At 41.7% G+C, this 25,657-nt stretch overlaps 1 protein-coding gene across 1 annotated transcript in view; it reads right to left on the reverse strand.

The window, feature by feature from the left end:
• Positions 1 to 25,657, reverse strand: part of LOC126468380 (probable Rho GTPase-activating protein CG5521) — a 276,527-nt gene that overhangs the window by 162,193 nt on the left and 88,677 nt on the right. Inside the window, exons 19-21 of the mRNA XM_050096545.1 lie at positions 25,290 to 25,430; positions 20,173 to 20,363; positions 6,659 to 6,757 (exon numbers count right to left, since the gene is read on the reverse strand). Of these exons, the coding sequence (XP_049952502.1) occupies positions 6,659 to 6,757; positions 20,173 to 20,363; positions 25,290 to 25,430 (431 nt within the window). The remainder of the gene's footprint in view (positions 1 to 6,658; positions 6,758 to 20,172; positions 20,364 to 25,289; positions 25,431 to 25,657) is intronic.

Below are 25,657 nucleotides of genomic sequence, written 5' to 3' on the forward strand. Positions count from 1 at the left end.
TGACAGATGTGAAAATTACCGAACTATCTGTTTAATAAGTCAAAGCTGCAAAATACTAGCGCGAATTCTTTACAGACGAATGGAAAAACTGGTAGAAGCGGACCTCGGGGAAGATCAGTTTGGATTCCGTAGAAATGTTGGAACACGTGAGGCAATACTAACCTTATGATTTATCTTAGAAGAAAGATTAAGAAAAGGCAAACCTACGTTTCTAGCATTTGTAGACTTAGAGAAAGCTTTTGACAATGTTAACTGGAATACTCTCTTTCAAATTCTGAAGGTGGCAGGGGTAAAATACAGGTAGCGAAAGGCTATTTACAATTTGTACAGAAACCAGATGGCAGTTATAAGAGTCGAGGGGCATGAAAGGGAAGCAGTGGTTGGGAAAGGAGTGAGACAGGGTTGTAGCCTGTCCCCGATGTTATTCAATCTGTATATTGAGCAAGCAGTAAAGGAAACAAAAGAAAAATTCGGAGTAGGTATTAAAATTCATGGAGAAGAAGTAAAAACTTTGAGGTTCGCCGATGACATTGTAATTCTGTCAGAGACAGCAAAGGACTTGGAAGAGCAGTTGAACGGAATGAACAGTGTCTTGAAAGGAGGATATAAGATGAACATCAACAAAAGCAAAACAAGGATAATGGAATGTAGTCAAATTAAATCGGGTGATGCTGAGGGAATTAGATTAGGAAATGAGACACTTTAAGTAGTAAAGGAGTTTTGCTATTTAGGGAGTAAAATAACTGATGATGGTCAAAGTAGAGAGGATATAAAACGTAGACTGGCAATGGCAAGGAAATCGTTTCTGAAGAAGAGAAATTTGTTAACATCAAGTATAGATTTAAGGGTCAGGAAGTCGTTTCTGAAAGTATTTGTATGGAGTCTAGCCATGTATGGAAGTGAAACATGCGACGATAACTAGTTTGGACAAGAAGAGAATAGAAGCTTTCGAAATGTGGTGCTACAGAAGAATGCTGAAGATAAGGTGGGTAGATCACGTAACTAATGAGGAGGTATTGAATAGGATTGGGGAGAAGAGAAGTTTGTGGCACAACTTGACTAGAAGAAGGGATCGATTGGTAGGACATGTTTTGAGGCATCAAGGGATCACAAATTTAGCAGTGGAGGGCAGCGTGGAGGGTAAAAATCGTAGAGGGAGACCAAGAGATGAATACACTTAGCAGATTCAGAAGGATGTAGGTTGCAGTAGGTACTGGGAGATGAAGAGGCTTGCACAGGATAGAGTAGCATGGAGAGCTGCATCAAACCAGTCTCAGGACTGAAGACCACAACAACAACAACACTGAAATGTGACACTATCAAGTAAATAAGTGAAAGATTTCACTGGCACCATGGCTCTCAAAACCATGCAACACATGATCAATAATTTGCACCATTAATGTGCTGCAGAAGTCTGAATGCAAAAACTTTGTTTGAAAGTGATAATGGTGAGGAACAATGAATGGTAGATCTTTAGAAGACTGATTAATATGCATTGACAGACAGACACACACACACACACACACACACACACACACACACACACACACACACACACACACACACACATTCATTACCGGAATGTCAGGTTTAACAAAATTTCCACTACTGTAATATCATGTTTGTCATCTTTAATTCTTTGCCTGGTACAGATGTGCTTTCCACGATGACTGCGGCATCAATATCAGTAAAATGCACACCTGCTTTTTAGTTGCTGGACAATACCTACAGCTGAGTTTCCTGCGCAACCCACCTGGCACTGTGCTGAACATTTTTCTGGAGTGTATAGTGGTGAGTCTATCTATAGCTCTGAATGTGGTCAATGTTGATACAACATAAATACAGCTATTGTACAAGCCATTCAGACTCAAATTTTCTTACTCTGAAGCTCCTCTTCGGATGAATTACTGTAAAACTCTGCCATTAAAACCTCCTTTTCATCTGAAAATTACATATTTCCAGTATCTTTCAAATTAATTTAGTTGTCTATGACAAAAGCAATGCGAGTCTTTTAGATTTACCTAAATGCAGTAGTTCAGTGTTCCTTCTTAACTAGTTGTCCTCTTTATTCACTCTTCTCCATGGGCTCCTCACTATGCTAACCCCAGATACAATAACACAAGTAACACTTTTTTTCAGGTTCCTTTTGGAATTCAAAACAAAGAACTGCACTGTTTATGGGAGAAAGAGGTATACTGATCATCTGTTAAATCACACAAATAGATTACATTTGCTGTGAAATGTAGCACAAACTCTTTCGCTTCGCTTTACTAATCCATTACATGGAAACTAGTTGTTAATTTCATGTCTGTTTTGTTGCTTATAATGTAGGAAATTGCAAGTTTAGTCACAGATGAAGATTTTATGTCTACCTGTAATAAGTATACTATGTATACATTGTTAGTAAGGGATGGATACTGTCATCCTACATAGCAGCTCATTAAAGGATTGCTTTAATTTTTTATTTATTTATTTAATTTTTTTTGTGGGCCAGAAATGATATCTGTCTCCAACTGTGTTTGCTTTGGCACAACAATTTCACTTTATTAGTATCTTATGCACTTATACAGTTTAGGATCAGAAATGTCCAACCATTCATGTTCAGGTGTGCCAGCACAATAAATATTTTGCAAACAACTATACCAGTTAACTCTTTTGCAGTTAACCATTGTATTTCGAACACAAATCCAGTAAATTACTCTAGGCAGTCTTCAAAATCAAATGCTCAAAGTTTCCACATGCTTTCTGCTAGTATGCCAATAACTGTTGAGCATTGGAAATAGGTAATTATGTATAATAGTATTAATTTTTTTGCATCTCAAGCACTAAACAGATCTGACAGAAGAGAAGGAACTGTAAATATTTGATTTCTTATTACACCTTCTATACACATTTTCCATCTTCCTTTTTGGTCTGGGCATTGGACCACCACTGGCAACACTAAAAATATTTTTATTTATACAGAGTGTACATGAAGTCCAGGAACACTTTCAATTATTTATTGCACAAGAACTAAACATTGTAAAGATGTCATACATATTGCATTTTGAAGAGAAATGTTGAAAGTTTTTTTACAAACATTCAATATGCGAACCATGAGTGACCCGGCAGACGTCAATATGGTAATCCAATTCTTCCCATACCTGTCCCAGCATGGCATCGTCGACTGTGGCAGTCGTTTCCCGTATTCTCTCCTGGAGCTCTGCTACATCAGGAGGTAGAGGCGGTACACACACCAGATCTTTAATGTGTCCCCACAGAAAAAAGTCACATGTAGTGAGCTCTGGTGATCGGGGGGCCATTTCATGAACTCCAACACACTGAAAGCTCGCTCCGCCCCTGAACTCGCCATTTTTGCGACTAGAGCTGACTATCAGCAGATTACCAAACTATGCTGTGACGGTATACAGGTGGAGAAAAAAAAAACAACAACTTTCACGGTTTCTATTCAAAATGACATATGTTTGATATCTGTACAATATTTGGTTCTTGAGCAATAAATAATTGATAGTGTTCCTGGACTTTATGTAAACCCTGTATTTTGCTTGCTTTTTTTTCTCGTTTCCTTTTGGTTTCTTGTGCTGCTATCCATGGGTTTTTAACTGTTTTTTATGGTGAGCTTCAAAATGCAGCCTAACACATAATGGTACAGCATATGTTCCACATTAATACTTTGTTTCTCAGCACACTTTTTGTTTAAAATGAACTGTGCATCTACGCACTGGTGTATTTTTCTCTGAGGGTTTGCTCTCAATAGTATTTGGGACATGCTTTTCAATAAATTGTAGAGGATTCTGGTCAACAGAGCACCTTCCTCTGCCAGATTTCCTCAGTTCGGTAGACCAAGCTTCAGACTGTCTTGCCAGAGACAGATGAATCTTGCTTACTGGCATCTTTCATCCTGTAACAGCACGGTGGAGATTATCAGCATTTAAAATTTCAGATACACTTAGTGAAAAGAACTACATTTTGTACCACTTCACAGTCTTTCACAGTGATCCAAATGAATTCAGTGCCATGTCACTATAGTCTACTGTCCCCATACTCAAATTGTAATGTTGAACACGTTAGGATTTCCTGATTCTTTTACCTGTCTTTCAGCCAATCTTTTCCATCTTAAAACAAGTCTATGGTATTACAGATGGTCAACATCCATGTTTCTCTTTTGTTGCACCACTCCACAGTAAGCAGTAATCTGTGGACAAAAGGGGCTCACTCTTTGTTTCATTTTGTCCTGTATGTATGGAATGTTTCATCTCCTCTTATGAACAATACTACATGCAGTTGTTCCATGGTAATGAAGCCAGAAGACATGCCTGGACTCTGATACCAACTGTCACCATAAAGAGTATGTTCTCATCCCAAATGTGGTTTCCTAAGTACTAACAATTTTCCCCAGAACCTGGAAAACAATTTCCACTGGTATGCCGGCATATACAATAAAATCCAGGCTGTAATGAGATCAACAGCTGTGCAGTACAAATGATTTTATTCCAAAATGTCTTCTTTTGAAGAGAATATACTGTTTGGAAGGTAATCACCATATGAATGACAATAGGCTTTCTTCACTGGAAAGTTCTCGACAAGGATAAAATGTGTTATGGAATGTTGTACAACTACATCAAGAATATAAATTCATAGGCTTTCATGGCCAGCACAAATTCAAGTAAAATTCTTTTGGGTGTCAGGCCATGTCATCGTAAAATACTAAAACAACTATACAACTGCCGTCACTGTGATGGTCCTCTTCAGAGGGTCTAAGCTGCTGTTTTTTCTAGTGGCCCTTCCCCAGATGTACTGTCTTATTTCAGTTGTCGGGCGACTACTGACATCAAATTTTGCAAAGCCCTTTGACAGTCTGAAGTAAAGATGCCTGTGAAGGACGGGCTGCACGGTAGGTTTTTTCCTGTGCTACTCCAGCATATGACTGACGGGCAACAGTGAAACGGCAGCTCGTACCCATGGAAAGAGTTTCTTGTAACAAGAAACTGATGGCATAAGGCAGTTCTCTACTGATTTACACTTGCACTTGTTTATTGTTTATAATTGTTTATACTATTGAACCCAGGACTTATGAAGATGTCAGCTGCTGAGCACAAGTTGCCCATTGGACTGGGATCATTGGCACTCAGACCATTAGAAACTTGTAGCCACCATATTCCTGAGCTTTCTTACAGGAGACCTACAGAAGGAGCAGCACTGAAAGAATATGGTTCCTCAAATCCTAATGCTTTCCACCATGATAACACACAAAGTGCTGATTCTGGGATATTTGCCTTGGTATATAAATGAAAGCTATTGTTCAATTTGCTCCAGATTTCATCAAGGTCATCTGTTACAAATATTGAAAAAAATTTGCACAAAATGCTGAAATCTTACTCTAACCCACATTTGTGTCCTGAAGTTGAATTGACAAAACACATGCAGAAAAGTGTTGCTACAGTATACACTTTTCACAAACTTTTCACCATCACTTTCATACACTTCAACCATTTTCCTCATAGTATCAATTCCAGAAGAGAGAGAGAGAGATGAAAATAGCAACTCCAGACCATGACAGCAAACAACTAATTGAGCAGGTCAAACACAGAACACCTGCTATGTGCTCGGGGACATAAAAACAGCTCTGCACCCTGACCTGTTCAGAGCACACATGAACCTGAGTAGCAGCATGTATACTGTGTCTGGAGGGCACAGGGAATAGTCTGCATGGTTTGCATTAACATGTCTAGAGCACCATGCAGAAGAAACAGTGTGTGTGCTGTAACACATCTAGAGTAGTTAAGGGTTATTATGATGCTGACCAAAGAAGTTAATCATAATGAAAGGCATCAGAAGAAGCACTTACTGCCAACAATGAATCACATCATAATATGCAGAAAAATCAACAAAATTATATTCTTAGAGTAACGTTATTGTGTTTGTTTATTAAATAAAATAATATAATCCAGTAAGAACTGGAAAGAAAGCACAGACCACAGTATCAGGGCAATGGATTTATTGTGATCTGTATCAATATCAGCTATGGGAAAAGTTGGGAGGAACATCTTTAGTGTAAGAATAACATCATGTTTTGTGAAAGGTGTGCAAGACAAGGTATAATCTAATGCAATACAGTATTATAACTATAACAAATAAAAAATACTCATCTATCTGGTGGCAGACTTTCAGGAAAATAGTTTGCGGTACCTGGCTTTCTTTCACTTGGGAATGGACAGGTATTGGAAGTTGAATTTTTATCAAGCACCAAAGTCAACCAGGACCTCAGGTTATGGAATATGCATTTGAATAGAATTAGAGGAAAACTATTGTTGCCATTTCATATACTCAACAACTACATCAAATTTAACATCATCACCAATTATCTACAAACAATGGAATGACCAAAGGTAACTATATCAATAACAAGATTGAGAGAAATGACCACAATGAACATTTCATTATTTTGGAACCGACATGGAACAAACATAAATATGAAAAATATTAATGTATAATAAAAGCATGGTGAATCAATAAAAATTTGGAATCAATTTGGATGCCATGTAGAAGATACAGATGATGAAAGTAAAAGGTAATGGAAATAAATTGCTACCAAGGCGATATCGTACCTCTTCAAAAATCTGCAAATAATTACAGATCATCTTTTTATGAAACTCACCTTGAAACACCAAGGAGCAATAATTTTTAGAGGCGGTATTAAATCTGGAGGAGGTGGTGTGCACAGGCCGTCTACAGACACACCTTGGTTCATCCGAATCTGTAAAACAATAATTATCTATGCTATACATTTATTCAAGATTTCCTGTAAATACATAATCAGTCAACACTATTAATGATTTAAAAATTAGTTAGCTTTTGAAATCATGTCTCATTAACAGTACACAAGCAGTTACGTCTTGATTAAATTTTGTGAGAGAAAAATTAATAAAATATTATACACAAAGTTCAGACATAACACAATGTTTAAATATTATGACTGTAAAAAATAATGATGTACTGCTCAAAAGTAGCTCACAAGAAAAATAAAATTCCATAGATGCGCCATTAACTTTTATGGTGAAGGATGCGCATAAATTTTTAAAAAATTTCAGTTTAAAGACACACTGTAATTCACATCAAAATTTTGTAAGTGTTCATACTTGGGTGAACACCAATTTTTATTATAAAAAGTTGGAAATAACAATACTAATTGAAAGTGTCTTTCTGCTGCACTAGTGGTTATTACAGGAACATTATTTTCTGAACCATGTGCAGCTACACAATATGGTCATGGTGCTGGTGAAAAGAATGGAAATTTAGGCATAAGTTAGCATTGTGTTTAAAAAACGCCATTATGCTTTGTAGGATATTTAGCATTGCATTGCATCTCAGTATCCACGCGAAATTCATTTTGATAATGTACATCATTTCAGCCAGCTTACACACACACACACACACACACACACACACACACACACACACACACACAGCATTTAAGCACACTCAATTTTACAGTACCCAAACAATCTCCAGCACAAGATGCATTAACTTACACAATAAAATGTTTACAAGCATTGATAATAAAAGATGCAAGCAAATGTTTCAAGCTGTAGGTGTCTTTTTTTTTTTGTGGATTTAGGACGCTCAACTTCAATGGTCATTAGCGCCCAGACTACGTTAGGAATGCACCGCGAGGCACAAGATTAAAACAGCAACTAAAAGGGAAAACACGATAAAAGATCGACAGGCATAGGAGTAAAAAAACAGCATAATCAAATGTCCTTAGACAGGTTGGTCAATTTGATAAAACGAAGAACGCGAGCAGCTGCTCCTGGGTCATCCGCTAAAATGGCATCGAGAGTACATGGCAGACCAAGATCAAGACGCAGTGAGTTAAAATCCGGACAGGACGTTAAAATGTGGCGGACCATCAGCAATTGTCCACATGGGCAGAACAGCGCCGGCGCAGCCGTCAGCAGATGGCGATGGCTGAACCGGCAGTGTCCAATTCGTAACCGGGCCAAAACGACCTCCTCCCGTCGAGAAGGGCGGGAGGAGGACGTCCAAGCCGCGGGAAGAGGTTTCAAGGCCCGAAGCTTGTTGTCCGTAAGTGCAGCCCAATCGGCATGCCACAGCGATAAAATGCGCCAACAAATGACCCTGCTACAATCTGACGAAGGGACACAACAAGAAGCTGTCTGAGGCTGGAGGACCGTAGCCTTGGCCGCGGCATCTGCAGCTTCGTTCCCAGGGATACCAACATGGCCAGGAACCCACATAAAGCTAACCGGAGAACCGACATCCACCAGCTGCTGAAGAGAGCGTTGGATCCGGTGCACGAAAGGGTGAACCGGATACGGATCACTGAGGCTCTGGATGGCGCTCAGGGAATCGGAGCAGATGACATAAGCAGAATGTCGGTGGCGGCAGACGTAAAGAACAGCCTGGTAGAGGGCGAAGAGCTCAGCTGTGAAGACCGAACAATGGCCACGGAGCCGGTATTTGAAACTTTGTGCCCCGACAATAAAAGAACACCCGACCCCGTCATTGGTCTTAGAGCCATCTGTATAAATGAAGGTCATATTAATGAACTTCGAACGAAGTTCGACAAAACGGGAGTGGTAGACTGAACCGGGGGTAACCTCCTTTGGGAGCGAGCTGAGGTCAAGGTGAACGTGAACCTGAGCCTGGAGCCAAGGTGGCATGTGGCTCTCACCCACTCAAAAGGTTGCAGGGAGTGAAAAATTAAGGTGTTGAAGGAGGCGACGAAAGCGAACTCCAGGGGGTAGCAGGGCAGAGACATACAACCCGTATTGACGGTCAAGAGAGTCGTCAAAAAAGGAACGATAAGATGGGTGGTCGGGCATTGACAGTAGCCGACAGGCATACCGACAAAGCAGTACATCGCGCCTGTAGGTGAGTGGCAATTCACCAGCGTCAGCATGAAGACTCTCGACGGGACTAGTACAAAACGCTCCGATCGCAAGTCGTAAACCCCGATGTTTTATGGAGTTGAGGCGGCGTAAGATGGATGGCCGTGCAGAGGAGTATACGAAGCTCCCATAATCCAGCTTGGAGCGGACGATCGACCGATGTAGACGAAGCAGGACGGTTCGATCCGCTCCCCACGACATACCACTGAGAACACGGAGGACATTTAGAGAACGGGTACAACGGGCAGCCAAATATGACACATGTGGAGACCAGCTAAGTTTCCTGTCAAATGTAAGACCTAAAAATTTTGTTGTCTCCACGAATGGGAGAGCAACGGGACCGAGTCGTAAGGATGGTGGGAGAAACTCTTTGCAGTGCCAGAAGTTAATACAGACCGTCTTCTCGGCAGAAAAACGGAAGCCATTGGCGACACTCCAGGAGTAAAGACGGTCAAGAGAACACTGAAGACAGCGCTCCAGGAAACATGTACGCTGCGCGCTGCAATAGATGGTAAAATCGTCCACGAAAAGGGAGCCTGATACATCAGCTGGGAGGCAATCCATTATTGGATTGAATGCTATGGCGAAGAGAGCGACGCTCAAAACTGAGCCCTGTGGCACCCCATTCTCCTGGTGAAAGGTGTCTGACAGGACAGAACCCACACGTACCCTGAACTGTCGATCCATTAAAAAGGAACGAATAAAAAGAGGGAGGCGACCGCGAAGGCCCCATGTATGCATGGTGCGGAGAATGCCCGCCCTCCAACAGGTGTCGTAAGCCTTCTCCAAATCAAAGAACACAGCCGCGGTCGGGCGCTTCCGCAAGATGTTATTCATAATGAAGGTCGACAAGGTAACCAGATGGTCAACAGCAGAGTGGCGCCTACTAAATCCACATTGTACGTTGGTAAGTAGGCATCGAGACTCGAGCAGCCAAACCAAACGAGAGTTAACCATTCGCTCCATCACTTTACAGACACAGCTGGTAAGCGAGATGGGTCGATAACTGGAAGGCAAGTGCTTGTCCTTCCCCGGCTTAGGAATCGGGACAACAATAGACTCACGCCAGCATGTGGGAACATGTCCCTCAATCCAGATGTGATTGTAAGTACGAAGAAGAAAACCTTTACCAGCAGGAGAAAGATTCTTCAGAATCTGAATATGAATAGAATCAGGCCCTGGAGCGGAGGACCGTGACCGGGCAAGTGCGTTTTCGAGTTCCCGCATGGTGAATGGGGCATTATAACTTTCACAATTTGAGGAGCGGAAGTTAGGTGGCCTAGCCTCCTCTGCCTGTTTGCGGGGGAGGAAGGCAGGGTGGTAATGAGCAGAGCTTGAAACCTCTGCGAAAAAGCGGCCGAAGGCATTGGAGACATCCTCAGGGGCCACAAGGACGTCATTCGCGACCGTCAAGCCAGAAACTGGTGAGTGGACCTTAGTGCCAGATAGCCGGCACAGGCTACCCCAGACAACAGAAGAAGGAATAGAACTGTTGAAGATGCTTGTGAAAGCAGCCCAGCTGGCTTTCTTGCTTTCTTTAATAATATGACGATACTGTGCACGTAATCGTTTATAATTGATACAATTCGCCACTGTAGGGTGGTGTTTAAAGGTGCATAAAGCACGTCGACGAGCACGTAAAGCGTCTCTACATGCTGCGGTCCACCAGGGGACCGGTACGCGACGTGGGGAAGAAGTAGGGTGAGGGATGGAATATTCAGCAGCAGTGAGAATGACTTCCGTGAGGTGTGCGACCTGACGATCGCAGCTTGTGAAGGTTTGATCCTGAAAGATCGCCCTGGAAGAGAAGAGCCCCCAGTCTGCTTTGGAGATGGTCCAACTAGATGAGCACGGAGAGGGGGTATGCTGCAGGAGATGGATAACACACGGGAAGTGGTCGCTCGAATATGTATCAGAAAGTGCATACCACTCAAACCAGCGTGCAAGTTGGGTAGTACATATAGAGAGGTCTAAATGGGAATAGGTGTGAGATGTGTCCGAAAGAAAAGTAGGGGCGCCAGTATTGAGGCAGACAAGATTGAGCTGGTTGAAAAAGTCTGCTAACAGGGAGCCCCTCGGGCAGGATGCTGGAGAGCCCCAAAGGGGATGGTGGGCATTGAAGTCTCCAGTTAACAAAAATGGTGCAGGTAGCTGAGCAATAATTTGCATCATGTCTGCCCTGGTAACAGCAGATGACGATGGAGTGTAAACGGTACAAATGGAAAATGTCAAAGTGGGGAGAGTAATTTGGATGGCAACTACCTGCAGGCCGGTGTGCAACGTGATGGGATCGTAGTAAATATCATTCCGGACCAGCAACATAACCCCTCCATGAGCCGGAATACCTACCACAGTGGGTAGGTCAAAACGCACAGAGGTGTAGTGTGCCAAGGCAATTTGATCGCATGGGTGTAGCTTCGTTTCCTGGAGGGCTACGACGAGCGGATGGTGCAAGCGGAGCAGCAACTTCAAGTCATCTCGGTTGGAGCGAATGCTGCGAATATTCCAGTGAATAAGTGCCATCGTAAGAAGAAAAGGAAGATGAAAGAAGGGGTCACCTCGAAGGCCGCTGAGGGCCTGGCTTCGAGCGAGCACTGCTGCCGCTATCAGTAGGCGGACAGTCATCGTCCATTGGTTCTATAGGTTCATCGGCCATCTTGGTAAGATGTCTGGGAGGGGGAGCTTCCTCCGCCGGTGAACGGCCAGATGTTCGGCTACCAGCGGTGTGGCCAGGCGAAATGGATGACGGCCTGGGGCGGCAACCGCTGGGTGGCGCAGGAGAAGAAATGTGCCGTGGCGGAGAAGGAGAACTGTGCTTCCTATGAGCCTTCTTGGAAGGTCGTTTGGTGGAAGTACTGGTCGATGGCTGGGAGGTCGAGGTACGTAGCAAGTCTGCACGGGACGGTTCCTTCTTGAAGGCCCGTGCATCTGACTTCTGGGTCTTCGTCTTGGCAGAAGCTAATGAAGGGGCTTGTGTCTGTGGGGTGATGGGAGGAAGAGGAGACGTCGACCGCGCGATCTTAGCACTGGCCGAACGGACGACCGTGGTGCTGAAGGTCAGATCGCATGTCTGGGTTGCCACCTCCCTGCTAGTCCGAGGAGAGGCGAGGACAGTACTGTATTTCCCCGCTGGGAGCAGTGTGGGCTTCCTACTAGCTAATAGCTTGCGGGCAGCCGAGGTGGACACTTTCTCTTTGACCCGAATTTCTTGGATACAGCGTTCTTCCTTATAGATGGGACAGTCGCGGGAGGACGCTGCATGGTCACCCTGACAGTTCACACGAGGAGACGGAGGTGGACAGTCACCCTCATGGGCATCCCTGCCACAAGTGACACATTTAGCCGCATTGGAACAAGACTGGCGAGTGTGATTAAAACGCTGACACTGGTAGCAGCGCGTAGGTGTTGGGACATAGGGGCGAACAGAAATAACCTCGTAGCCCGCTTTGATGTGCAATGGCAGCTTAACACTATCAAAGGTCAAGAAAAGTGTCTGGGTCGGTACAAGGTCATTGTTGACCTTTTTCATGACCCTACGGACAGCCGTCACGCCCTGCTCAGCGAGGAAAGACTGAATCTCCTCGTCAGTCAATCCGTCGAGGGATCTAGTATAGACCACACCACGAGACGAATTCAAAGTTCGGTGAGCCTCCACCCGGACAGGGAACGTGTACAGGAGTGTGGCTCGAAGCAGTTTCTGTGCCTGAAAGGCGCTCTCAGTTTCTAGTAACAAGGTACCATTACGCAACCTTGTACAAGACTTAGCAGTACTGGCTATGGCATCTACGCCCTTCTGGATAACGAAAGGGTTGACAGAGGAAAAATCCTTTCCGTCCTCAGATCGAGAAACGACGAGGAACTGTGGGGCAGGCGGTATTACTTTTGTCACTGGTGGCTGGTCATGTTTCCGTTTGTGGGCAGAAGTCGAGAGAGAAGAAGAGAAATCCATTGCGGAGGAATCCCCCATGATTGCCAGCGTCTCCGATGGCGCGCTCCTTCCTTATGGGGACCCTCTCAGAGGGCACTCCCGCCTTAGGTGAATGTTTACACCTCAGGTCACACCTCCCGAGAAACAGACGGAGGGATCAATCGGCATGATCAGAAGGTATCAGCTCAGGCAATCACCCCTCCCTGGGCCTGGCCTTTACCAGGGGGTACGTGCGTGCCTTACTTGTCTACCCAGGGCGGGGAATTACGCGTTACCCCGTCACCGGCTACACGTGCGAACGCGTGGGTCGGCCTTCAGGCGCGTACAGGGAGGAAGGAAGAAGAGGAAAAGGAAGAGAGAGAGGACAGACTGTCTCAAACGCCGAGGCTGAGACCAGAGAAGGCAAGGAGAAGAAGGCAAGGAGAAGAAGGCAAGGAGAAGAAGGCAAGGAGAAGAAGGCAAGGAGAAGAAGGCAAGGGAAAGAGTAAGGAAGACAGCGAGATGGAGAAGAACAAAGAAAGGAACCAACCAAAGTAAGGAAGAAACGAGAAGTGAAAAACCAAAAAGACCACAAATATAGGTCGTGGAACCGTCCGTCTCCGGATGCATGCGCTAACTACCCCCTTGAGGGGGATGGACTCCTTTTAGTCGCCTCTTACGACAGGCAGGAATACCTCGGGCCTCTTCTAACCCCCAGACCCGCAGGGGGGAAGCTGTAGGTGTGTATACAGTTTGGCAATAAATGCTGGGACTTGTCAAGATGAGCAGGCAGTGACTGGACATTTGCCTCTGCAATTTGGAGCTTGGTACCTGCAGGTGCAAAGCTTGCGAGAATGCCACTGCTGGACATTAGTGACTTTTGGTCAGAGCTGGTAAGGGAACAATGCACAGTGAGGTAGGGGAGTACAGGTTCCCAGGAGTGGAAGCAGTAGGTGTCTCCAGTGAGGAAGGAGGTTTTGTGACCAAGAGCAGCAGGCTATGCAGTGGTCACTGAATAGCTGATTGGTGATAGGAAAAGGAACTTGCTAAACAGAGCCAGAATAATCTGTGTACAGCAGTAATCAAAGCAAGATAAATTGAATAAATACAGAGTGCACTATTAACAACACAAATGAAGAGTAACAATAATAATATAATAAATTGCTAAATAAAAATGGAAGTAAGGCAAAGTTGATACAGTAATTGACAAAGTAAATAAGAAACAATTTAAAGGAAAAAAAAACAGGAATTTCTAATGAAGTAAAACAAAACAGTTAACACATTAGTTAAGTTATAATACTGTACAGTAACAACATTTTCGGTCTTTACCATTATCTTGCCATCACGTGTCCATAAGTTCAGTTGCACATATCTCGAAATCACATTGTTCAAAATGCTTAATCCTTCGGAGGTGAGATCTCATATAGTCAGACATGACTTTGTGAGTTTCTTCTTAGCTCTGAAGATCTCAGATCTTTTCCAGTATTACACAAATTTCACTATTATTGGTCTACATTTTGTAGATCTTGGTGTCCTATGTCCCTTTCTATGACCCCTGTCAGTATCATTTGCTGCAGGCTTAGCTTCTCCTGGACAAGATTCGTCACTAGTCCAGCTGTATTCTCTCTGTTATGGTCTGGAGTCCCGAACAGTCTTAATTTATTGCATCTCTTATGATACTCAGATGGGTAGATCACATAACTAATGAGGAGGTATAGAATAGAATTGGGGAGGAGTTTGTGGCACAACTTGACTAGAAGAAGGGATCGGTTGGTAGGACATGTTCTGAGGCATCAAGGGATCACAAACTTGGTTCTGGAGGGCAGCATGGAGGGTAAAAATCGTGGAGGGAGACCAAGAGATGAATACACTAAGCAGATTCAGAAGGATGTAGGCTGCAGTAGGTACTGGGAGATGAAGAAGCTTGCACAGGATAGAGTAGCATGGAGAGCTGCATCAAACAAGTCTCAGGACTGAAGACCACAACAACAACAACATGATACTCAAGTTCACCGACTTCTTGAACTGTTTCTGTTTGAGTAGTCCTGTCCTATCCACAGTTTCTTTTAATGATTTGTTCACAGCACAGATCTCACTCATATCTCCCTCCAGAGTTTGCTGTTTTTTGTCCATCACTTCTGCAGTGACAGCATCAATGATGGTGTGGACAGCAAGCCCGAGCATGTCCTGTGCTTGAAGAGTGGCACTAACTTCAGCCTTGATGAGCATGCCAACATCAGCGAGCTGGGTGCTGTGGCCATACCTCCTGGGGTCAATTCGACCCCAGCACTTTCAGCAGTCTGCTCCATTTGCTTCACAGTTTTCCACTTTGAGAGCAGAGTCACAGAACATATACTAAAAATCAACTGCTAATGCGACACATGTGACAACATGAGTGTTGAATATACAGAACAGCCTGAATGCTTAATAACATCTCCAAATTGCAGGTAAACTTGCAAGCCGATCTAGTGCACGTCACTAACTCACTGCCCTCTTGCACTTTTAATGATCTTACAGGAAATATTAATTGTAGCCTCACATTTTTTGCACATGGTGCAGCTATCTATAACAAAGTACTGTTTAGAAAAAGCTGCATCTATCAGATCTCAATAAGATTTCAAAGTGCTACAACGATTGGTTGGTTACTTTACATTAAATGTTCAGAAATATAAAACTGTGCACTTCACGGAAAAAAGCCATATCCTATGACTACTGTATCAAAGAGTCACAACTGGAATTGTCATCTCATACAAATACCTGGGTGTAACACTTTGTAGGGATACAAAATGGAATAACACAGACTCAGTTATAGATAAAGCAGATGCAGACATCAGTTCAATGGCAGAATACTAGACAAATTCAATCAGTTGATAAAGGAGGTTGCTTACAAATCACTCGTGCAACCCATTAAGAAGTTATTAAACTGATGTTTTAGTAATATTCACACCTGTCAGCACTTGTCATCTCTGGAACTGGGATTGTAGTATTATTCTGGAGACCACAGTGCATGAGAAAATCTAGAGGCAGCTCTTTTATCCAGCACTGGATATCAAATGGCAGCTGCTGTTGCTACTGCTGATGATGACTAATGACATGTGTACAGGCAAGGGATGCTTGAAATGCTTTTGGCCTATCAAACGTCAAAATTTTTTTTTTTGGTTTATCAATGAAAACACCAAAAATAATTTTCACAACACTTGCATTTTTTCAATATAATTTTTGGAATTTAATACATTTCTGCAAGTGATGCTCATTGTCTTCGTGAAGATCTTACAAAGTGCCTGTCTAATGCAATTGCTGCTTTGACAAAACAATATGCTCATCCACGAGAAAGAGCTTTAGACTGGCGAAGGAGTGAGTGTTGAAGGCATGTAACTCTTAAGAGTTGCCAGTAATTCATAATGTGTAGAAAAATATTTCATAGGAAAACTACACATTGTACAAGTGAGTTTTCCTAATGAAACAGGGAGTTTTTTTGTGAAAATCAACTAACTTGTAATAATTTCCAAGATATACTGTGATCATAAGTTTAATACAGTACTCTGAATTTACTGATTCTTCAAAATGATGAAATGTGTCTATGCAGGATATTCAAACGGTTATGTCGTGAAATGTCTCATGTGAGAACGTGATACCACTGTGTCTTTGGTACTGTGCGATTTCTGTGGCACTGAGCATCCAATGTTTGAACTACCGGGTACATTCTGAATTAGAACAACATAGTTCACAACCATCTCACATAGCACTTTTTCCTACTTTCCACATGAAATGTATTTCCACTTCCAAATAAGGACAACTGTCAGCTGTATAATGGAATGACAACAATCAAAATTTGTAATGGATCAGGACTCGAACCTGAATTTCCCACTTATTGCGAGGAGTTGCCTTCCCGTTGGGCTATCTGAGTATGCCTCATGGCCAGACCCAAACTTCAGGATGTTGTCAACCATGTGTCTACAATCTGCACTATCACATCCATTGTGTATATTACCACACAGGGAAGACATTTTCATTGAAAGCCACTTGCCCGATGTTGGAGGATAAATACGATAGTGCAGTGCCTGTGGTGTTCAGAATTACAATTCAATGTTCCTCTGGACACACAAGTCCAAAGGAACATTGCATCATAGCTCACTATGAATTCTCGCGACAATATGTTTTTCTGAGAGACTTCATGTAGCACGTCCAAAAGCTCACCAGCCTATTTCTTAATGATGGAAAGCTAAAGCGTGTTCTCGCACAGTTTCACAAACTTTAAATGTGTCCCATTTCCTGTTACATCTTATTTAACAAGTTTCTGATAAGTGCCCAAAACTTATTTTTATCCATTATTGTGTCTATGATAAAACTCCTGTGTTTAAGAGTTGTTTAAAATGAACATCATACTAACTCATGGGAAAAGTGTGTCATAATAGTGTCATCTGTCAAAGATGTCGAGATATTTTCAGATTACACCAGTACGAAATATTTGCATATTCAACATGATTAAATATTTTTAGACTTTACTTCATAAAGAATGATACAAAGTGATAGTGGGTATTAGTGAACATTCTCACAAATGTCTATCCATCTGCTAGATGAGAGCTATTAGAAAGATGCACAGGTTTACGTCATCCATTATCAGCAACATCACAGTTTCAACACCAGTATGAAATATTTGCATATTCAACATGATTAAATATTTTTAGACTTTACTTCATAAAGAATGATACAAAGTGATAGTGGGTATTAGTGAACATTCTCACAAATGTCTATCCATCTGCTAGATGAGAGCTATTAGAAAGATGCACAGGTTTACGTCATCCATTATCAGCAACATCACAGTTTCAACACCTGAGAATATTACCTGTGACATCAAACAGCAAAATGAAGATTTTTCATGCAATGCAAATACCTTCTGAGGACAGAAAACTTCTTTGTAGGCAAAGTGCTAAAAAGAAAAAGGAAGATGCACAAACTAAAGTTAAATTATTACTTAACTCTCAAGCTTTTCTGCATCTTCAGACCAGAATAAATCACTTCAGTACCACTCTCTCCTACCAAAGTGCACGTGCAAGGAGAGAGAGGGGGGTAGGGGGAGGGGGGGGGGGAGAGAGGGAGAGGGGGAGAGAGAGGGGGAGAGAGAGAGAGAGAGAGAGAGAGAGAGAGAGAGAGAGAGAGAAAGAGAGAGAGAGATTATTCTAAGAAATAGTAATTTAGCACTTTCCCAGAATTGTGTGGTGTCGTCTCCAATAATACAGGGTGGCGCAGTTAAAAGTAGCCCGCCTCCCCTTTGAATGGGAATGCAATGATTTTGGCTTCTAAAATAGAGTCAACAATATTGACTCAACAGTTATAACAATGGGCAGTTTTATGAAATATCACCATTTTAGTTTGTTTCATCAGTGAAATAACTTTCTCTATAGAAGACAGAACTGAGATTGGGGAAGCGTATGTGAAAACTGGTTTGAGTAAAGAAACTCGTGAAATTTTTGGAGTAAAGTATGCAGATAGAGGGATACCAGCAAAGAGAGCAACAAACAGTCTATAAAAACTGGCACACTATGGATTTTTGCAAAATGAAAAACACCAAAGAAGTCCTTCAGTTTGCACACCAAAAGTTATTGCAGAAACCTGCCAAAAATTATTACGAGGCCAAAGAAGTCTACATGTAAATTGGCCCAAAAGGCGCTTGTAAGCAGGAGAAATTGCCAGTGATATTAAAAAGTATTCATTTGAAGCCATGTTGTGTGACAATTGTGCAGCAGTTAGGGGAGGATGACAGGCAGAAACATGTAGATTACTGCACATGGCTTTTGAATAACATCAAAGATTGTTTATTAGACCATTTCCACTACATCATGAGTGATGAAGAATGGTTTCATCTTTCCGGTCATGTGAATTCACAGAACATGAGGTACTGGACAATGGAGAATCCTTACATTGTGTGTCAGCAACCACTAAAGATGAAAAAATCTGAGTTTGGTGTGGTGACACGAACAATCATCATTGAACTGATAATTTTTGACACTATTCTACCCAAAAACAGTTGCATGGTTGGAAATCTTTGATACTTTTGTGCTCAATTCACTAAATAGGAAAGACAATACTGCTTCTTCCATTCAGATGGGGCAAAATGAATCATGTCTAAGGTATTCCTGGAATGAGTCAATGTCATCTACACTGAGGAACGAACCGTCAGCAAAAATTTATGGTCACCACATTCACCACATCTAACAACATGTGATTTTTCCTGCGGGGACACATGAAAAGCAAGGGCTGTGAGACAAATCCACGCACAATACAGGAACTCAAAGACAACATCAGCTGTAAAGATGCCACAATTGATATCCAAACTTTACAATGCGTGTATCTGGATATCCTTAGACGTGCACAGCAGGGGGAGTCACTTTCAACGTCTCCTACAAATGTATTTTTCATTGTAAATAATAAGTCCATTTTGGCTCCTCATTTCTGTAATTTCACTGCATTTCCTTTATACTTACACGGCCTCTTTTTATCTGTGCCACCCTATACTTTTAGTGTATTTTTGCATATCCACTGTTAAAAAGAAGATGTAAAAACATTTTCAAGATACATGAGGATGTTGTTGGAACATGGGCAAATGGAGCAAGACAGACAGCAATCCAAACTGGAAAATATTCCATTATGTCATCAGGTTACTTTCCATTCAGAAGGTTGTTGCACTGAGCAACTGTTATATTGATTTGTAAATAATAGATTTCAGCTATCAGTTGAACTTTTTAAATTTTATTGGCAGATCTAGATTTCAGCTAGAAACTAGCCATTCTCAATCACTATCATTTTTGATTAATGCATGTAATGCATGTTGGTCAGGCTTCATCCACAGTTCATTGAATACTACATTGATCAAAAATGATAGTGCATTGAGAATGGCTAGTTTCTCGCTGAAATCTAGATCTGCCAATAAAATTTACAAAGAACGACTGATAGCTGAAATCTATTATTTACAATTCAATTATGTACTCTTATGGATTCAAAAGTATTTTAAAACTGCTATCAAATAAGACACACAAAGCACTATATTAACAGTTTCCTTAAATTACACAAAACTCAGGCTGACCACGGAATATTTACATTCTTATCAGGAGTTTCTATTTTTATACTGATTCAAGGGCTTCTCACATGAACTGTGTAAATTTTCATCTGTCCTCCTAAATATGCCTAATTTATTCACAATGGTCTATTCTTCATGAAAGAAGTTAACACATGGAAAAGTAAATAAGTTTGCTCATATTACTTTCTTGTAGTCTCAAGAGTATATCAGTTTCAAGGTAAATGACAGTACTAGTTACAGTTTGCAATTTTTTAGCATTATAAATAGCAACTCACTTTTATTAGTGTATCAGACAGCTCTACCAGGTAATCAAAGACTTGGGCATGTAGCACAGGTGAACTAATCTGATTGACGTCTCCAAGAGCTCCCAACATACGGCGCCATAATACAACAGCCACATCAGGCAACCATCCACGTACTGTTCCTCCTGCCATTACTGAAGTTCGGCCACTAGTCTCTTGAAGATCTGTTGTCAGCCAAAAAAATCTGAATGTAGTACAAAAATCAAATACAAATACAAATTTCGTTACAATACTGTTCTAACAGAGAAAGATATAGAAGTGGGGACAGCTGTTCACCACACAGGATAACACCTCTTAACCTGAATGCTACTAATCTTTGCAATTGGTTTGATAGGAATAAAAGACTAAAAATCATGTTATACTTAGATTTGTGAACTCACATTATTTTTAGGCAAGTAGGTGGTTTGTGTGTGTACTGCAATTAGGATCCTATTCAAATAGGATCTTATTTTTAATACCCTTGCCAAACAAGACTACAAGGCCAAGCATTTTGTGCACTGTAAGTAGATAATTTGTGTCTTTCAAATGAGCATTGATCACTTAGTACTTTATTTTTTTAAATTGCTTTTCACTGAATGTTAAGGGCTATGTTTGGAATCGGAAGGTCTCACAGTACTACGCCTCAACAAAAATGTCTTTTTCACCCTGCCTCAGAAGACTGGTTGGGTTTTAAATTTGTGTGGCTCAACTACATCTGTCATGGCTCAACTAAATCACTTTTCTGGGTCACTCCAGACTGCAGTAATTGTGCATGTTTCCAGCTTCCATTTGGCAGCTGTTTTGTTTCATATTGTAACCACCATGAGCACAAACAGATCACTTCAAACTTCAACAAGAAGACAAAGCCGTGTATTCCCAACATAAATAAAATACATTTGGCAGTATTTCATTAGTCAAATGCAATTCAGGCATTATTTTAGACAGGAAATTTATCGTTGAAGTTAAAATCTTCTGGGCTATTAGGCCGAGTCATGTTTCTTCCAAAATGTTCGATGTTTCGAACTCTCTGCTGGGATCTTCCTCAGGATCTTTTGGTGTCCACTACTGCTAGAACACTGTCGGAGACGAGTGTTGCGTCCACTTATAAAGGGGGAGATTTTCTGGCATTCGTGCTGGAGAAGTAACAGTATTGGTTAAAATCCATATGGCTACCATTGGTTGGCCATGGTCACCTGATTACTTCCACAATGCAGGTGTCTTATCAAGTGTCATGTGGCTGTGGCAAAGTGTATATATAGGTGAAATGCAAAGCAATGTCAAAGAATGCATTAAGGAACACGAACAGCACATGCAGCTAAAACAAAGTGCAAAATCGGCAGTATCGGAACATCGTGAGAACTTTGGCTCTGACCAATTTTAATAACGTTCGTGTACTGGCTAAAGAAACAAACATTTATAGAAGAAAGGTCCGAGAAGCGGTTGAAATTTCTCACAATGCATCTAATTTCAATAGAGATGACGGCTATAGGCTTCTGGCATCGTGGCTCTCCACCATCAAGGAAGTAAATACGCGGCTGCGGTGAGTGTGTGGCAAAAACAGCACGCTGCAAGTCACCTTGGCGGACAATAATATTTTGGGTAAACATTCACTCTCTCTTGCCCTGTCTGTTTCGAATCTAGCCACTCATGACGACCAACCAATAGTGATAGCAGGCAATTCAACCAATAACACTACTCCAGCATAAGTGTGGAATAGCACCTTTCTATCCAATGACGATGGACTGCCAATGGTATCCACAGGAGATAAGATTCTGCATCAGAGTGGGAATATTAGCCTATGACTATGGCCCACCAATGGTAGCCATATGAATTTTAACCAATACTATTACTTCTCCAACACGAACACCAGAAAATCTCCCCCTTTATAAGTGGACGCGACACTCGTCTCCGACAGTGTTCTAACAGTAGTGGACACCAAAAGATCCTGAGGAAGATCCCAGCAGAGGGGTCGAAATGTCAAACATTTTAGAAGAAACATGACGCGGCCTAATAACCCAGAAGATTTTAACTTCAGTGACAACGGCCACGAAAGCCTGCAGACTTACAGGAAATTTATCATTTTAATGTATACATGGTGCCTAAACAAATGCGTGACATTGGATTTTATACACGTTTGTATTTTGAATAGCACTATCATGCTAGTTACTTTAGTGGTATCACATATCAATAACACCTCACGGGTGTCAAAGTTGGCAACAGAATTGCAAGTTTCCATGAGATGCTGATAGCAGTCCTATGGGCTCCCGCAGACCTAATGATGCACGTCTGCTGAGCTGCACCTATAGTGGCTCTGGACTGCAAGCACACACTGCTGTCACGATACAGGATGGCCAGTGGCAGCCAGACAGCCCACTTGCACTTAAAACCTCTTCGATACCTGAAGCTACTCAGACACCACCTAGTCATGGGTCTGATAGTGTTGTTCATGCTTTAGTTCAGAGAGCTTCAACCTTGTTGACCTTGTGATAGCTGGTCTGTGTTTCTTGCTGCACCTCCACTTACAACAATTTTTTGAATACCCCATCACCTTGGGCATTGTTTTAGTATTTTTACCTGTTTCTAAATGTTTAAAAAATTTCTCTAGAAAACTGATATGAGGCAGCCATGCAATGGAACACTGCTACAGTAAGTCATGGCACTGCAGTGGTCTGTATGTGTCAGTCAGCTCTGCGGAATCAGCACAGTACAATACCATCGTTCATGCTTTAGTTCAAAGAGCCTCATCCTTGTTGCAGCCAAGTAACAAGGCATAAGAACAGCGGTCATACAGAGACCCTAATCTACAGGATCCACAGATGAGTGTCACACCTTGTCAATGATGAGATTTCAAACCTACAAGGAATTATTACTGTCAGTAAATGCAGGTCCACCTCAACCAGTTCTCAGCAAACTGTGCGAACGAATACATGTAATGGACATTTAGAGATGGATACATCACAAAAGACCATAGTTGACAGCAATACATAAAGTTGCATGTCTTCAATGAGCCAAACAGCACAGAAACTGGACAGTAACTGACTGTAAGCATGAAGCATGGTCTGACAAATCACAAGTTCCCTGCTTTTCAAAGTATGTAAGGTGCCAAGTTCCCTGAGAGCCGAACAAGGTATTTAGCCACAGACGATGGAGTGTGTAGTTCAGGCTGGAGATGGTTCTATGAAGTTCTGGATAAGTTTATCACACCTCAACTGGGGCACGTCCATTTGGGTTACCATGAACACAAAACAAGATGTTTGTTTCAACATTCTAGAAGACCAAGTGTTGCCCACTCTTCTACATCTTCATGCCTAGTATGCTGTTGACACACCTAACTTCCAAGATTACAACAACCTATTCACAGGGCTACACACATACTTCACAGTTTGAAAACACTCAAGCACACTACTGCACCTAAACAGTCCCAGAGAAATCATCAAGCTTTAAAATAGTGCCATATAAGAACGACATCAATGTTAGTCTTTAACTCTTTTTTGAAGAATGATACTCATACTGTGCCTGCTGTGCCATTCTGTTGGACTATCTATCTAATATTACAGTGTACTGTGGGCCAATTAATTACACACACACACACACACACACACACACACACACACACACACAGAGAGAGAGAGAGAGAGAGAGAGAGAGAGAGAGAGAGAGAGAGAGAAAACAATGGCACCTAAGACGTCGCCAACATGCGATGTTGTAGGAACTAGGAACACTAAGACGTTTTGTTGTAGTGGGCCATATCATCAAATGCTTTCATATTCTTCCTTCACAGTTTAGTCCATATGATGATGTCATGGAACAGTGTTTATATGTGTATCTTAAAGACCAATAAACTCGCAAATATGAGTTTACATCTTAATACTCTGTATCTAACTCTGCAGCTATCTTAAGACTTATGATGAGATTAATGAGTAATATGAGATATATTAAAAAAGCAAGGGCAGTTTTGTCATTAAAAAAAAATCATTCCTAAGCAGTTTGCATAACATTTTAATACCTTCTTCCACCCCTCTGTATATATACTCCCTGCCTGGGAATTGAACCAGTTTACAATAGTGGTTTTGAGTTCCTTCTTATCTTCAAACCATTGTCTACAAAACATTTTTCTCAAGTCCAAGATGAGGTAATACTCACTAGGTACGAGATAGCTAATCTAGGGTGGTGGTCAAAATGTGATGAATCTTATCCATGATACAGACCTTTGTGTGAAGACCTGTTTTTCTGGACTGGACTGTCCAAGACAAGTTTCCTGTACTGTTGATTTTTGGTGGCATGTCTCAGTGTGGTGAGAGTTTCGAAGTACGTATCAGCCTTAACTACTGACTACATTACAAGTCTTCACCCAGAAAACAGTAGCCATCAGTTTTCAACTCAAGACTGTTACTCTGATTCTGTGTTGGCTTGGGATACCAGTGTTCCACTGCCTGTAACCATGTGGGGAAACAGATCATCTTGTCAATGACAGTCCAAAAACACTCATATGCCTGACATTCATTGCTCTTTGTGTTGGCCAGTAAGTGTTTCCAGTAACTGACTTGCACACAGTTTTTAATATCTGAATGCTTCTGTGACGATTGTGTAAATTGTGATAAGTTAATATGGGAAAATTCATCAATCAGAACACTAATCATCGATTAGCGATCGAATCTCCAGTTTTGGTCCGTCTTCTGCACCATTTCCTTTCTGGATACTGGGCACGCCACTCCACTATTCTTCACCCGCCTTTACATGACCACTGTTAGAGTCTCAGCACCATTGTTTAGGATTTTAAACTACGTACAACTCCTGACGAATTTGGGTAGCATTTTGCACCTACACACGTGCCCGCGCGCGCGTGCCACACACACACACACACACACACACACACACACACACACACACACACACACACACACACACACTTGGTCACTTTCATCTATAGTCAAATGATTACTGAATCAAAACAGTGGCATACTCTGCTTCATAAACAATCAACATGTCAATGCTGCATTTGTGAAACTTTCAGCTGCCAACATTTAAATATAAACAAGGAAACAGCCATTGCTTTTCAAAAATGTCTCATATCAATTGTTCTGCTAAGTTTAAATTTACATATATCATACCTAAACTTGTACCATCTGCACTTATTACATCAATCTGCATGGGCGAATCTTTGATTGAATTGCTTTCAACTCCACTCGATGGAGCGGGAGAGGGGGATCTTGTTGGACCCTCTGACTCAGAGTACTGGAATGGTGTTCCTGCTGCAAGAATGACAAGTGATCAATACTTTACAGAAAATCTTTCCAAAAACTGTAAAATTATATAACAATATAGACCTAAATTAGCAGCACCGTTTTACTAATTGTATAAAAACTTAATGTAACCCTTTAATGAACCAATTCTGACATTAGCCTAAGTAATGTAGGAAATTGCTGAAATATGGTGAGATACAGATTTGAAACCCATTCTTTAGAAATATGAGTGTGTC

Source organism: Schistocerca serialis, chromosome 1, assembly GCF_023864345.2.
Source record: "Schistocerca serialis cubense isolate TAMUIC-IGC-003099 chromosome 1, iqSchSeri2.2, whole genome shotgun sequence".
Taxonomy (NCBI): Eukaryota; Metazoa; Arthropoda; class Insecta; order Orthoptera; family Acrididae; genus Schistocerca; species Schistocerca serialis.